General features: G+C 46.4%; 1 protein-coding gene and 1 long non-coding RNA gene across 3 annotated transcripts in view; one reads left to right on the top strand and one right to left on the bottom strand.

The window, feature by feature from the left end:
• The window catches only part of LOC121103352, a 40,034-nt gene extending 31,343 nt beyond the window's left edge, over positions 1 to 8,691 (bottom strand). The window contains exon 1 of the long non-coding RNA XR_005835523.1: positions 8,468 to 8,691. This is a non-coding gene — a long non-coding RNA (uncharacterized LOC121103352). The remainder of the gene's footprint in view (positions 1 to 8,467) is intronic.
• Positions 8,692 to 11,256: 2,565 nt separating this feature from the next.
• Positions 11,257 to 13,281, top strand: MID1IP1 (MID1 interacting protein 1). Of its 2 annotated transcripts, none has more exons than XM_040632993.1 (2): positions 11,257 to 11,537; positions 11,802 to 13,281. In XM_040632993.1, exon 2 carries the CDS (start codon positions 12,042 to 12,044, stop codon positions 12,591 to 12,593), a length of 552 nt encoding a protein of 183 aa, XP_040488927.1. In that variant the 5' UTR covers positions 11,257 to 11,537; positions 11,802 to 12,041; the 3' UTR covers positions 12,594 to 13,281. The 2 variants fall into 2 exon arrangements, with proteins under 2 accessions (XP_040488927.1, XP_040488933.1); XM_040632999.1 differs by having other exon boundaries at positions 11,257 to 11,565.
• The last annotated feature ends 6 nt before the right edge of the window (positions 13,282 to 13,287 follow it).

The following is a 13,287-nucleotide window of genomic DNA, read 5'->3' as shown; positions in this document are numbered from 1 at the left end:
CAATATCAAGGGTTACCGGCAGCCAGTAGACACCAGGCAAGAAGCAGGGAACAGATTCTCCCTCAGAGCCTCTAGGAGTAAGAAAGCAACCCTGCTGATTCCTTGATTTTGGACTCTGGACTCCAGGATAAGGGCAAAAATACATTTTTGTTGTTTTTAAACAACGAAGTTTGCGGTGTTTTGTTACGACAGGCGTAGGAAAGTAACAAATGCTGTATTCATGGTGTTCATCAGTCAACATGCTGCTCACCTGCATGTACCAGAAAACTGACCACAGTAGCTTAAATGAATAGAAATCCATTTTTCTCATGTAAAAGGAAATATGGAGCTAGACAGTTTATGGCTGATAGAGCTGCTCATAGATGTCATCTACACCCAGCTGCTTCCAGATTCATGCTTTAGTATCAGCATATGTGGCTATCTTCCTTACGGTGATAAATGGGCGCTGCATCTGAAGCACCAAGCTGCTTTTCCAACAGGAAGAAGGGAAGAAGGGCAACTAGAAAAAAGCAAAAGGGGCATGCCAGTGCTGCCTGTCCTCTTTTAAAAAGTTTTTCCTGAAAGCCATGGTGAATTTTCCTCTTTCATGTCATTGGCCATACCTGACCTCTCTAACTAACTGCCAAGGGGCACAAAATGGGATCGTATCTGGAGATATAGTGAAGTTGGAGGTAGTGCGATTTATTGATGGGTTCTGTGTGAAGGTAGGAGAGACGTAAAGAAGAAAAAAATGCACAACTGGAAAAGTGCAGCTGCCCTCAATGCAGAAGACACGAACAATGATACGTGAGTTACCCAGAAAGATTGCTTTGAAAAAGGAGAAGGAAAAGGGCTCAAGGAAGAGATAGTAAGGGATGATAAGATGCTGAGAAAGAGATATAAAATGTACTGGTAGGGCTCAGGAAATGGACAAAATAACAAAATAATTACAGATATACAGACCATATTTGTAATGGAAACTATGGCCTTTGAGGGAAGATGGTGTGCCAGTGTAGGGTCATTGACTATAGCAAATGTTGACAGTGGAAGAGGCGTTGGGCGTGTGGGGGCAGGAGGTATGCGGGAACGCTCTGTACTTGCCTCTCAACTTTGCTAAGAACCTAAAACTGCTCAAAAAAAAGCCAAAACAGCAAAAACAAAAGTCTATTTTTAAAAAACCAAGCTCAGAGAAAAATCTAGAGAATAATAAACAACATGTACACCCAATCCAATTTTATCAAATATTGGCAAATTCGCCATGATTTTTAAAAAATCTTTTTTTAAATGAACTATTTCAGATTGTTGATTTAAAAAAAATTCCACATATGAAAGACAAAAAGCAGAATAGATATTACTGATATCAGGAGTGAGTAACAGGGAGATAGGCTTGGAGAGACTATCCAATATGACTTGAAAAAAGACAAATAAATGAAACTAAATTTTTAAAAAATGACAGCGCTGAAAGAGAGACAAAAGCCTACAATAAACTCCAGAAGAAGAGGCTTGAAATCCCAGAGGAGAAAAAATAATTCAATGATAGAATTACAGGAAACTTGCTTGAAAGGAAGGAAGACATGAATCTGGGGATTGAGAATACATTCACAGTTCTCATATACGGCCTCCTGATACAGACATGCAATACACAGTGGAAATGTATCGCAGCTGGTGACACACTTACTGCTGGCCCGATGCCTGATACTCTATAACGTGCATACCTCATCTTTAATCCTTCCATTAACTCTGCAAGGTGAGGAAACTGAGGCTTTGAGTCTTCTTTGAGCTCACCGAGGTAGGAAATGGCAGAAAGGTGATCTGTACCCTGGGGTTGGGGTGTGTGTGGAGGGGGGAGGATGGGGGATGGGTCTGAGTCCAGATACTTTGCTCTTTACACTGCATGATGTGGCCTGCCACCCTGTTCAGTAAATAGAATGTTTGTTAGAGAAAACTTATTTCTACCTAATTTTGTATCATAATACAAATTTAATCGGACGTTTCTACTGTCTTTATGAGAATGCTGTCATAACTTTAGAATTAATCACTTGCTTTGCAATGTGCTGTGGGTTTATTTTTTCTGTTTTGTTAATTTATTATATATCACTTCATGCAGTATCTTGTGGGTGAACTTGACCTCCCTGCACACTTTACGTTTTCTGAGTGAATTGCAGTAGGATTCCAAAATGGTTAGGGATTTGGGAGAACATCGTCTTCCCATTAAGCATTTCTCCCATTTCAATTTCTGGTCCTTTCATTGGGGAGAGAGAGAAGAGAGGAGAGGAGAAGGAGACTGTTTCTGTCTGGGAACACAGGTCAAGGATTGTGTTCTAGACAGAAGGCAAATTTATGCCTTTGCTTGAATAAATAAAAAACAGAAATCTGAATAAACATTATTTTAGGTAGTAATAATCCCGGCACTCTATTTTCCCGTCATGGAGGAATTACACAAACGGAACAAAGAAATGTGAAGTACTTGAACCAATTGGTTGAACGTACAAAAGGCATGGTCCCTATAGTAGGTCAAGAACAACATTTATAAAAGCAGCTGAATTGGCCGTTCTTAATGGCATCCAATTTGCTTCAGCCTGGATCTAACAAAGGTGAACGTGCTGTCTAAAACTAAATGGAAAAAATAGGATGGAATGAACAAACACTAAAACCACACTTAGAATTTCTTAATTGAATATTTCACAGACTCCCAGGAATCTTCAATTTGGAATATTCTGGATTCTGAATCCAAAGCCCAATGATTTAGAGAATCTCCTTCCAGTGAAGGAGACTAAACAGGAAAGAGATGTTTTAACACCTAGCCACCTTGTTTTCTCTTACGGATGTTTTGTTATGTAAATCAAGGTGGTTTTTTTCTAAAACCCCACATCTAATCACTACTGGAACCACTTCAGCATTTTCATGTAACGTTTGCTAATATTTTAAATCAGGATTGAAATATTTAAGTCCCTCCAACAGAAAGCAAGGAAGTCATTTCTACAGACACTATGTAGTCCCAAATAAACATTTATGACAAATACTGCCAGCTGAACTCTACGCCACAAACACGCACTTTATAATTCGGGACAAGGTAATGACCCGCTTTGCACAAAATAAAATTACACAAGACACTGTCTTAAAGTTGGAAAACATATGTTTCCTTGTTTAATATTTTTCTAGGAATGAAGCAACAATTAAAACAAAGTTCAGGGTGCTCAATAATGGTGTACACATGAGTTTATTTCCAAATTTCTACTAATCGTGAAGCCATTTAGGAAAAAAGGAAACTGACCACGTGCCCGAGTTGCATTTCGGACTGCCCAGGACCAATGCCGACCTAAAGTCCAATCTTTGCAGGCCAAACTGGCAAGGATAATCTTCGTGCGGTGGTGTGATAAACAATATATATGCTATAGAAAAATAACCTACTCCTCTGGCCAGGTTCAGTGTGTAGATGAGTACGTAGGAGACTCTTAGAACTCCGCTCACACCAACTTTTCTACCTTTAGGGTTAAAGAAAGGCAGAGTTCACAGAGAGAATGGTAGATACCAGGCTTCCTGTTCTAGGAATCATCTGCAATAGATACATAACAAAGAGCAGCATAACAGAAGCAGATAGCCATCCATAAATGTGCTGTGTGAATGCACTTTTAGAAACAGTGTTCAGGGCATTTATAGAAAAATGCCGTTTTAATGGAATCACCTCTGAGAATATCATCTCTCCAAGACCAAGGCTTCGAAACTGCCAACACTGGACTTCTTGAACTGCAGTTGACAGGAGCAGAGAGCAAGAACAGTAGTTGGTGTCCTAAAGGTCCAGAGTTCAGATGGCTTACTGCTTTCTTACTCCCACGTAATATTTGGGGTCACAAATGTTCTTACCAAAACAGTACTGAGAGCATTTAATTCCAAACCAGCTCACCAGATCAGACTGTTGACAAACTATCAGGGTAGTTTATATAAATGGAATTTCCAAACAATTTTTCAAGTATAACGCGTGTGAAGAAAAGTGTTCAAATATAAGTAAAGTGTCAGTTTAACTAATTGAGCACACCTATGTAAGTAGCATCTAGTACTCAAATGAAATAGAACATTCTTTTACATGCTACTTAAATAGAAATGTTAAAATTAATTTTACTTGAATTTTGAGTAGTAACTGAAGTGACACGGGAGGAAATACTGAACTTCAAAAGAGATTTTTTGCTATAGAAAATATTAGTTCCTCAAGGACTCCTCTACGTCGAGGGAAAAAATAGTTTGAGAATTATTAAGATGCTAGTGTCTTCATTTTGTAAATGGCGCAATTTGGTTTTAGATTTCATTGACCGACCTACTGCAATGAAAGTTGATCGGCTCTGCTACTTTATCCTCCCATCTTCCAATTTTGATGCTTGCATTATTTTCACATTGTAGGTGTTCAAAATATCCATTCTGTTCTGCAACCATCCTACCTACACTTTAATCTTCCTTCCGTATTTCAATGGATTCAAGTTCACCATGAATCTCTTCATCAGCGTTTCTTTGTTCCTGTGTTCTTTCTTTTGATTCATTTTTTTGTTGGCAGAATTTTATCCCTGAGTAATTTTTCTTTCAAGAAAAGCTCTGAGCTCATGTTTGAGACTTCTGACTATTGTTTTTTTTACTCAAGTCATTTAAGATTCTTGACTCACACGTTCTTTTTTATAGTTCCACTGTCTCCTGTTGTTGAATGTTTCCGTAAAGCTGGCTTGATTCTACCCTCCCCTGCAACCACCGTCTTTCTGGTGACTTCTTTTCCTACTTGCATACTTGAAGACTTTTTTCTTCTTCCCTGAAGTTGAAACATATAACTAGCTTGTTTTTCAACGTCAGCTTTTCTGAATAATTTTACCTGGTATACAGTGTGCCTATTCAATCTACAGATGAATGCATTTTATTAAGGACAATTTTCTATATCATGTCTGAATTGTTTTCTGTTTCCCGTACTGAGATCTCTACAGTGACATCGATTACATTCACGTGTTGTTGTCTTTGCCTTCTAGACCCATCACTTCCTTTAACTATTTGTGGCTTTTCTCCGTGATGATCTGAACCTTTCACTCGCTGGCAGGAATTTAACTTTCTGTCATGCCTGTTTTGTTTCTAGTCCATTTATTAACTCTCCAGTTGTTTGTTTGGCTGGTTGGTATTTTGTTGCTATCGTTGTTCAAATTTTGTTTCCTTTGCTCTGCAGTTTCCTTTTTTCTTCCCAATGGTTTATTACTTTTCCTATTCTTACTGAGCTCTTCCTTCTATAGCTGGAGGGACTTGTGAGTTACATTTGCTTCCAAACACATCTCTTGTAGTCTATTTTTTTTTTTTTTGGCTTTAGTTTGCCACACTATTCTTTGCTCCTTGCGAAGATTAGCCCAAGTGCTCTGTCCAGACTTGATATGATATAGATGAATTTAGCTCAACTCCAGTGTACCTCGTCTAGACCCAATTTCTTTTATTATTAGGGTTAAAAGAATAAACTGTGGTGGGGAACTCTTGAAATGTTCTATCAGATAATATTGTATTCATGATATTGTAGCTTCAATAAAATGTGTTGTGTGTATACATATAAGTATACAAAATATGTATATGTATAACTTTTATAGATACACATATATTAAGTTATATATACAAAATAATAAAATGGAATCTGTATATGTGTCACTCAAATTAGGACTTGAACACATGAACTATTGATACTTACATCTTTTCTCCCTCTGTTAATTTAGATTATAATCTATAAACTTTGAATCCAATTTCATAATTTAAACTAACCCAATAGACACACTTAAACAGGATAGAGTGAAGGAAGAACACTGTCACGGTTCCTTCTATGCTCTGCAGTCAAAAGCTCTATCCCTGAGTTATACCCCTTGCCCGTGTCCTCCTATGCTGGTGGTGCAAGAAGGTCCTGGAATTGTAAGAGCTCCAGGAATAACCAAATTGAGATGCCCCTATATGGTAGGTAAGCAAACCTATAATGAGTCTTGTACTTTTCTTATCTACCATACTCAAATTAAATGATTCATTTTCTATATAAATTTCCCAACGTAGAGAAATGCTGAGAACATAACAAAAGGTAGTCTTTAGTATTTTCAGCTTTTCCTGTGCTTTACTCCTCCTGGATTCAAAGCTAAAGAGGCTTTTTTTTTAAATGAGATTTGACAAAATGCTAACTCCAACATATTCAGATGCGCCAGAACCTGGAAGCTTAAGGTTTGAGGCCAAGAGACTCACTCCTGCCCTGTTCCTAGGTTTTAGCCTTCTCCCAACTAAATTTTCATGACAATGTTTCCTATAATCACAATGACAATGAGATTACTCTCCCCTCCCAATTTTAACTCAGAATACTGCAATGCTATTTCTGCCACATTTGTACCATGTGACAGTGGTTTTTCCATGGCAGATGACAAAAAATACCCTGCTTCCTGACCCCATAAGAAAAAAAAACCAGCCATTAACTTGGGACTTGAGCAAGGCATTTAGCAAGGTCGCTCAGAATATTCTGTAGTCAAGAAAAAATTTTATGTGGGCTAGATGATTGTACAATTAACATGATTCATAGCTGGCTGAAACAACATACGCCAAAAGGTGCTAATTAATGGACTGATATCAAGCTGAAGGAGTTTTCCAAATGTTCCACAGCACTTTGTCCTTTACCGAGTGCTGCCTTTTGCCTATTATCGATAACGTGGGTGAATATATAGAATGGTTATCAAATGTATGGGTAAGATCTGAATACATTAGGGGCGCCTGGGTGGCACAGCGGTTAAGCGTCTGCCTTCGGCTCAGGGCGTGATCCCGGCGTTATGGGATCGAGCCCCACATCAGGCTCCTCCGCTGGGAGCCTGCTTCTTCCTCTCCCACTCCCCCTGCTTGTGTTTCCTCTCTCGCTGGCTGTCTCTATCTCTGTCAAATAAATAAATAAAATCTTTAAAAAAAAAAAAAGATCTGAATACATTAGAGCAAAAAATTAGGACCTAAAACATTGAAACCGGCTGGAGTAATGAGCCAAATCTAATGAGATAAAGTTTAAGTAAGATACATATAAAATTCTGTGCTTTAGTCCAAAAAAGATCTGCCCTGCTCAAGAATGGGATACACAAAATTTTGCTAACCAGCAGCATATGGAGGTAGCTGTTAAAAGAAGTCCATTAAATGTTAGGTGGCATTGTAAGGAAATAGGTATTTGTTGGATAGTGTAGAAGGAACATTAGTTCTGGCAGCAGAAAACTAGGTCAAATCCCAGTCCTGTTACTTTGGTCACTTAAACTCTCTGATCCTTACTTTCTTCTCGGGGTTGTTGTAAAGTTCAAATGCATTACCATGTCTAATAGATATGACCCAGAAAGTTAAAGAATAAAATAGGTGGCCCTGCCACTCCGTTTAGTCCTAGGAGAAATGGTGCTTGGGATGAATTCCAGGTGTCACACTTACAAGCAAACTGGAGCTACTTGCAAAGACTGACCAGGATGGATGAGCACCTCAGATGCGAACTGAAGAACCATGGTAGTAACTGGGGATAGATGGCTGGAAGAAGAGAGGATTCAAGAGAGACCGCATCCTCCTTCAGATATGGGATGGTGTGCTGCATGGCCTCCAGGAGGGCTCCAAGGAGGGACAACTAGTGCTGGGAGACGGAAATGACAAGAATGTGGGCCAGGGTGACCACCTGGTGGGGATGTTGTGAGCCATTTCAGTGTAAGTGGACAGTGGGAGGACATGACCTTGAACAAGAGTCTGACTGTCCTCTTTCTTGGACACCTCGCACGAAGCGGTTCCTTTTAAGTTCTGCCTCAGAGTAATCCAGAATCTCCACTACCTTGGCTTGGGCTGGTTTCTAGCCTTACAATCAATTACACTACCTTCTCTCCAGCTCTAGGCTGAGCCTCTTATTTCTCCAGTCAGCCTTCTTCCACCGGTTGACTCTTGCTCTCCCTTTTGTTTATGAATTTCTGGCCACTTAAAATGCCACCATTCCCAAGTGCTCAAAGGACACAGTGTAAGGGGTAATTTGTGGACACTTTTTGGGAAACGGGCCCGCAACGCATGATTTCCTGGTTGCTGAGGCTAAGAGGTAAAATGCGAATTAAGAACCCTAACTTCAGGGGCGCCTGGGTGGCACGGCGGTTAAGCGTCTGCCTTCGGCTCAGGGCGTGATCCCGGCGTTCTGGGATCGAGCCCCACATCAGGCTCCTCTGCTATGAGCCTGCTTCTTCCTCTCCCACTCCCCCTGCTTGTGTTCCCTCTCTCGCTGGCTGTCTCTATCTCTGTCGAATAAAAAAAAAAAAATCTTAAAAAAAAAAAACCTAACTTCAGAGCTCCAGAGCCGGAGCTGCGGACCAAGAAGCGGGTGTGGGCCCCAGACCCCAGGCAAGGCTTTTACAGAGACTTCAGCGTCTTGGGGAGGAAGCAGAGGCCAGGGGCCCCTAGCCTTGAGCCTGTGGGCCTACACTAAGTGTACTCAAAAGTTATTTGCTCACAGAAGACTTACTTTGTTTTCCGGAGGCAAAATAAGCCAGGACAAGTGGCTCAGCATCTCCAGGCAGTTCCAGATCTCGATTTGGGAGAGTGCCTGGGGCAACCAGAGGAAGCTGGCCGCCTTGGGCCAGGCCAGGGCCCGCCTGCTCCCCTTCCAAGTGACCCCAGGGAACCATTTTTTTTTTCCCCAGCTGCGTGTGAGGGAAGATTGACTGCGCGCCAGTTGCCAGGGACGCGGCCGCCAGTGTGGCGCGGCTGGGGTGAAAGAGGACGCTGGGGGGGAGGGGGCTGTGGCTTCTGACTGGCTGGGGCGCGAAGGCTTATTTGCATAACATTCTCAGACGGCATCTGATTGGCTGAAGCTGGAGGGGCGGTGGTGGGGTGATTCTAAGGGCCCGGAGCTCTGGCCCGTGGACTTTTTCGTTCCGGACTTACTCGGTGGGCGTGAGTTGTTGAGCTGGCACCCAGGAGCTGAGGAGGCCCGGGTTGGGAAGTTTTGCAGGCAGGTGCATGAGCCATCTCTCTTAGTGTTTAAAGAAATGTCAAAGAACAGGGGCCGAATCAAGAACTGGAAGATGGAGAGAGACCTCGAGACTAGAGGAAGGAAGGAAACAGATGGGGGGGGGGGGGGGGGGGGGGGTGGAGGCCAAAAAGAAGGCTTTAGGGGCTTTCTTTCACCCTGTGCCTTTTTGCTAGGATCGCTTTGCTAGGTGACTTGGAGTTCCGTTTTCTGCGAGTTATTATCACACCGTGTTGGAATTGGGACGAAGACAAAAAGAGGCAGGATTCCAGCTTTTAATTAACTCAATCTGAATACCAAGTTTTCATCCAGAGGCATACGTACTTAAAATATCAAGAGGATCTGTAATGGGGGACAAATATGTTTTAATTAATGAGAGGATCACCTACTGGAAACTGGATGTGTGTTTTTCTCGAGTTGTCCTCTTGCAATGCTCTTTGTGTCTCATTGGTTGTAAAGATTTAAAATCGATCTGGACCGTTTTTGTACTCTCCTGCTGCCTAAGCACTAGAGGAAAGGGTCTGTGGCTCATCACAGCCCATTTACACGTTTTTAAAGTTTCTGACTCTTCACATAAACACCTTTTGGCTATGATGAGGTCCTTCAGTTAAGTACAATTAATCTTTGGAAAGTAGCTTCGAATTTACATAAATTTTACATCCGCTATCTTATTTAACCTTAACCAAAATTGGGCATAGCCCCTGGGAGAAGCTCCATTTTATTGATAAGGAAACTGCCTGTGGGAAATTTTCTAAGTCTCCATGGGTGCAAATGGGATTATCTTCACGCTTCAAATTTATATAATGATTTTTTTGTCCAACATTTTTCTTTCCACTGATTCCCCCCCCCAAAGACTGATAGGTGAGCAGGTAGCGTCACCCCAGTTTCATCAATAGGAAAACATGTGCTATGATCTGGCAGAGCTAATAAGGCCTGGAACTGGAGGTCCGCAGGCTAGGCTTTGTCTCCAGAGATCACTGACTAGTGTCCTGTTGTCTACAGGTCAGTTCTTATTGCACCAAGTCTGATTGTTTGCTGTGGAAAAAATTTAAATATACACAAAGTGAAAGAGGGAAAGAAATAAACTCCTTTATTAGGTGCCTCTCTCTTCTTTTGGTACTTTTTATCCTGTGAGAAAACACTATAGTAAAAGCACCCCTGAAAGGTTTTAGAGAAAAGCAATTTAAAATTAGAAACTTGAGTCTTGTTGAATTATCTGCAGGGCTGTTGGAGAAGATGGCCCATTGAAGGACATGACAAGGGAAGTGAGATGGTGAGACAAAAATAAATGAAAACAGGCTGTGGTCTGGAGTCCCAAAGTGAAATTTAAGGTGCAATGCTCTTAAAAATTAAATTCAAAGAGTCAGTACATGGCTTTGGCCCTATTCAATGACCCTGTGTTTAAAGAACTATCTTTGGAAAGGAACATTTCAAACTCCACCACCACCACCAGGACCAAAAAAAAAAAAAAATTATTGCATGCCTCCCTGCTTTTCTGTTAAATGATGAAAGACACCCAACACCGGGCCTAACTACCGTCACCCTCTCCTGGCCCTTTGGCAGCCTAAAGGCCACATGGCCAGGGCTCGCCAGCATCTCTGAGTAGCGGGACTTGGACAAAAGTCAGGAATTGGGCTACTTCTCCCTTATTGGCACATCTGATCTCTTGGGAGAACATGCAGATCAGATGGTGGGTTGCTCTTCACCCCTGGCAGCAGCTGTTACAGAAAAGATTGGGAAAAACTCGGCCTGGACGGAGGCGAAAGGCTCTGAGGCTCCCCTCCCCCAGCCGCTGGCCAAGGCCAGGGCCATGGCGGGAACACCACGCGTCCACGTGCACCAGGCATGCCCAGCCACCCTTACATAAGAGCCCAGAGATGGAGTTGCGGCTGCTGCTGGTCCCTTTTCCCCGACGGCTAATAATAAACCAGGATCGTAGTTTCTGGGCCGCGGATACTGTCAATTCAGGGTTGGGGGCTCAGTTTGCAACCAGGGTGCATTTCGGTCACCCCACTCCGGGAGCGTGTGCCAGGTCCACCCAGACCAGCACGCCAGCCCGCCCTCTGGCCGGTGGGGACGCCGGCATCTTTACCCGCTCAGTGTCTGGCCCTCCCCCAACTGGCCTGCTCTGCTCTCGGGGCTGGCGGGGTGCGGCTGCTCCATCCCTCCTCTGCCCTGCCCGGCCCGGCCCGGCCCGGCCTGGCCCTGGCGCCCTCCCTCCGCCCGGGTATCAGGCGAGAGGCGGAGCTGGCCCGGCGCGCCCCGCCCCCGCTGTAGAAGGGGCCAGGAGAGTGTTACTCGCGGTCATCCCGGCCCGCGCCTTTTATCTTGGCGCTGCCGGGGAGGCGGGAGGAGGAGACACCGGGGGTGGCCCTTGAGCGCCGGCGACACCTTTCCGGGGCTCTATAAATTGAGCACCTGGGATGGGTAGGGGGCCTACGCCACCACAGCCGCCCGCAGTCACAGTCCGGCCACTGACCGCATAGCGCCCGCAGGCAGCCGCCGCCAACAGCGGGAACGCTGAGCTACCCTGCAGCAAGGGGACCTCGAGGCGCAGCAGGAGGTGGGTGCCCCCGCCCCATCTCTGCCCGGTCAGCGTGGGTGCTGGGACTCAGGCGTTTCCGAGGGAGACGGGGGTGGGGAGCACCCCTTCCTTCTCTCCGCGGCCTCGGCGGGCGAAGAGGTGGGGCTGCGGGGGGAGCGCCCGGTCGCGGGAGCCCGCGGGGCGCTGTCCCGGGCGAGCCGGCACCGGGGAGGGCGCTGTGCGCGGGCGGGGCCGCCGGGCACCCTCGCTGGGTGAGTAATCTCTTTCGTTCCCGTCCCCCAGCCAGGCCAGGGCTCGACCCGCGGACCACGCGCCGCCATCGCGAGCTTCCGGGCGCCCAGGCTCCGAGCGGCTGCGCGTCCCGCAAGGCCCGGCTGAGAGCGAGACGAGAGTTGGAGAGGGCGGAGCGGCAGCCGGGAATCCCAGCGCACCGGCTCTAGCCAGGCCCCCGGCGCGGCCCGTCGCCCCCGCCGGCCACCCCGTGCCCCTGCGTCCCTGTGCCCCGGCACCCGCGGGTCCACCATGATGCAGATCTGCGACACCTACAACCAGAAGCACTCGCTCTTTAACGCCATGAACCGCTTCATCGGCGCGGTGAACAACATGGACCAGACGGTGATGGTGCCCAGCCTGCTGCGCGACGTGCCCCTGGCCGAGCCCGGGCTGGACAACGACGTCGGCGTGGAGGTGGGAGGCAGTGGCGGCTGCCTGGAGGAGCGCACGTCCCCGGCCCCCGGCCCGGGCAGCTCCAATGGCAGCTTTTTCGCGCCCTCCCGGGACATGTACAGCCACTACGTGCTGCTCAAGTCCATCCGCAACGACATCGAGTGGGGGGTCCTGCACCAGCCGCCGCCGCCGGCGGGGAGCGAGGAGGGCAACGCCTGGAAGTCCAAGGACATCCTGGTGGACCTGAGCCACCTAGAGGGCGCGGAAGCCGGCGAGGAGGACCTGGAACAGCAGTTCCACTACCACCTGCGCGGGCTGCACACTGTGCTCTCCAAACTCACGCGTAAAGCCAACATCCTCACCAACAGATACAAGCAGGAGATCGGCTTCAGCAATTGGGGCCACTGAGGCGGGACGCCCGTGGCTGCCCAGCACCCTTCCTGGCCCCATCTCTCACCCTCTTTCCCTCAAAGCTATTTTCTTTCTGGCTGTAGGGCGCGATGGGCGATGGGTGGACTGCAAAGTTGCGGGGGCTGCGTACGTGCAGGGGGCGCGGCGGGGCTGCCTGGAGGAAGGGGCCTCTTTGCCAAGAGGAGAGGAAAGTGGTGGCGGGAGTTAGGGTTGGGGCTCCCTCCCCCTCTCCTGCAGTGGGTGGGGGGCCTGTGTTCTACATTGGTGGGAATGGAACTGGGCTGACGCCCTGCATTCAGCCTGTGCCTTTCTTGGAGTTTCTTTTCTGTTCTTTCTGGAGGAGATGAGTCGAGAAGGGGCCATGCCGGGGTGCGGCGCTGGGTTGCCACACTTGGGAGCGGCGCCTGCCCGGAGCCGGGCGCTGGGGAAGGCGGGGCGCGCAGCCTCCTACCGCCCTGCCATTGGGCTGGTGGAGGCCGCAGCGTTGCTAGGATTGCATCAGTTTTCCTGTTTGCACTATTTCTTTTTGTAGCAGTGGCCCCGTCTTAAAGTATTTCCAATCTCCTTGCTCTGAAACTTCGTCGATTCCATTGTGATAAGCGCACAAACAGCACTGTCTGTCGGTAACCGGTACTACGAGATTAATGATTTTCTGTTACACTGTATAGTTGTCCTGTGGCACCCCTACCCC

The sequence above is a fragment of the Ursus maritimus genome (assembly GCF_017311325.1).
Source record: "Ursus maritimus isolate PB19 chromosome X unlocalized genomic scaffold, ASM1731132v1 scaffold_X1, whole genome shotgun sequence".
NCBI classification, from domain to species: domain Eukaryota; kingdom Metazoa; phylum Chordata; class Mammalia; order Carnivora; family Ursidae; genus Ursus; species Ursus maritimus.
This window is presented reverse-complemented; position numbering and strand designations above follow the sequence as displayed.

Bases quoted from the DNA above. Each gene is read 5' to 3' on its own strand.
- MID1IP1 (XM_040632993.1), top strand. From the start codon at position 12,042: ATGATGCAGATCTGCGACACCTACAACCAGAAGCACTCGCTCTTTAAC.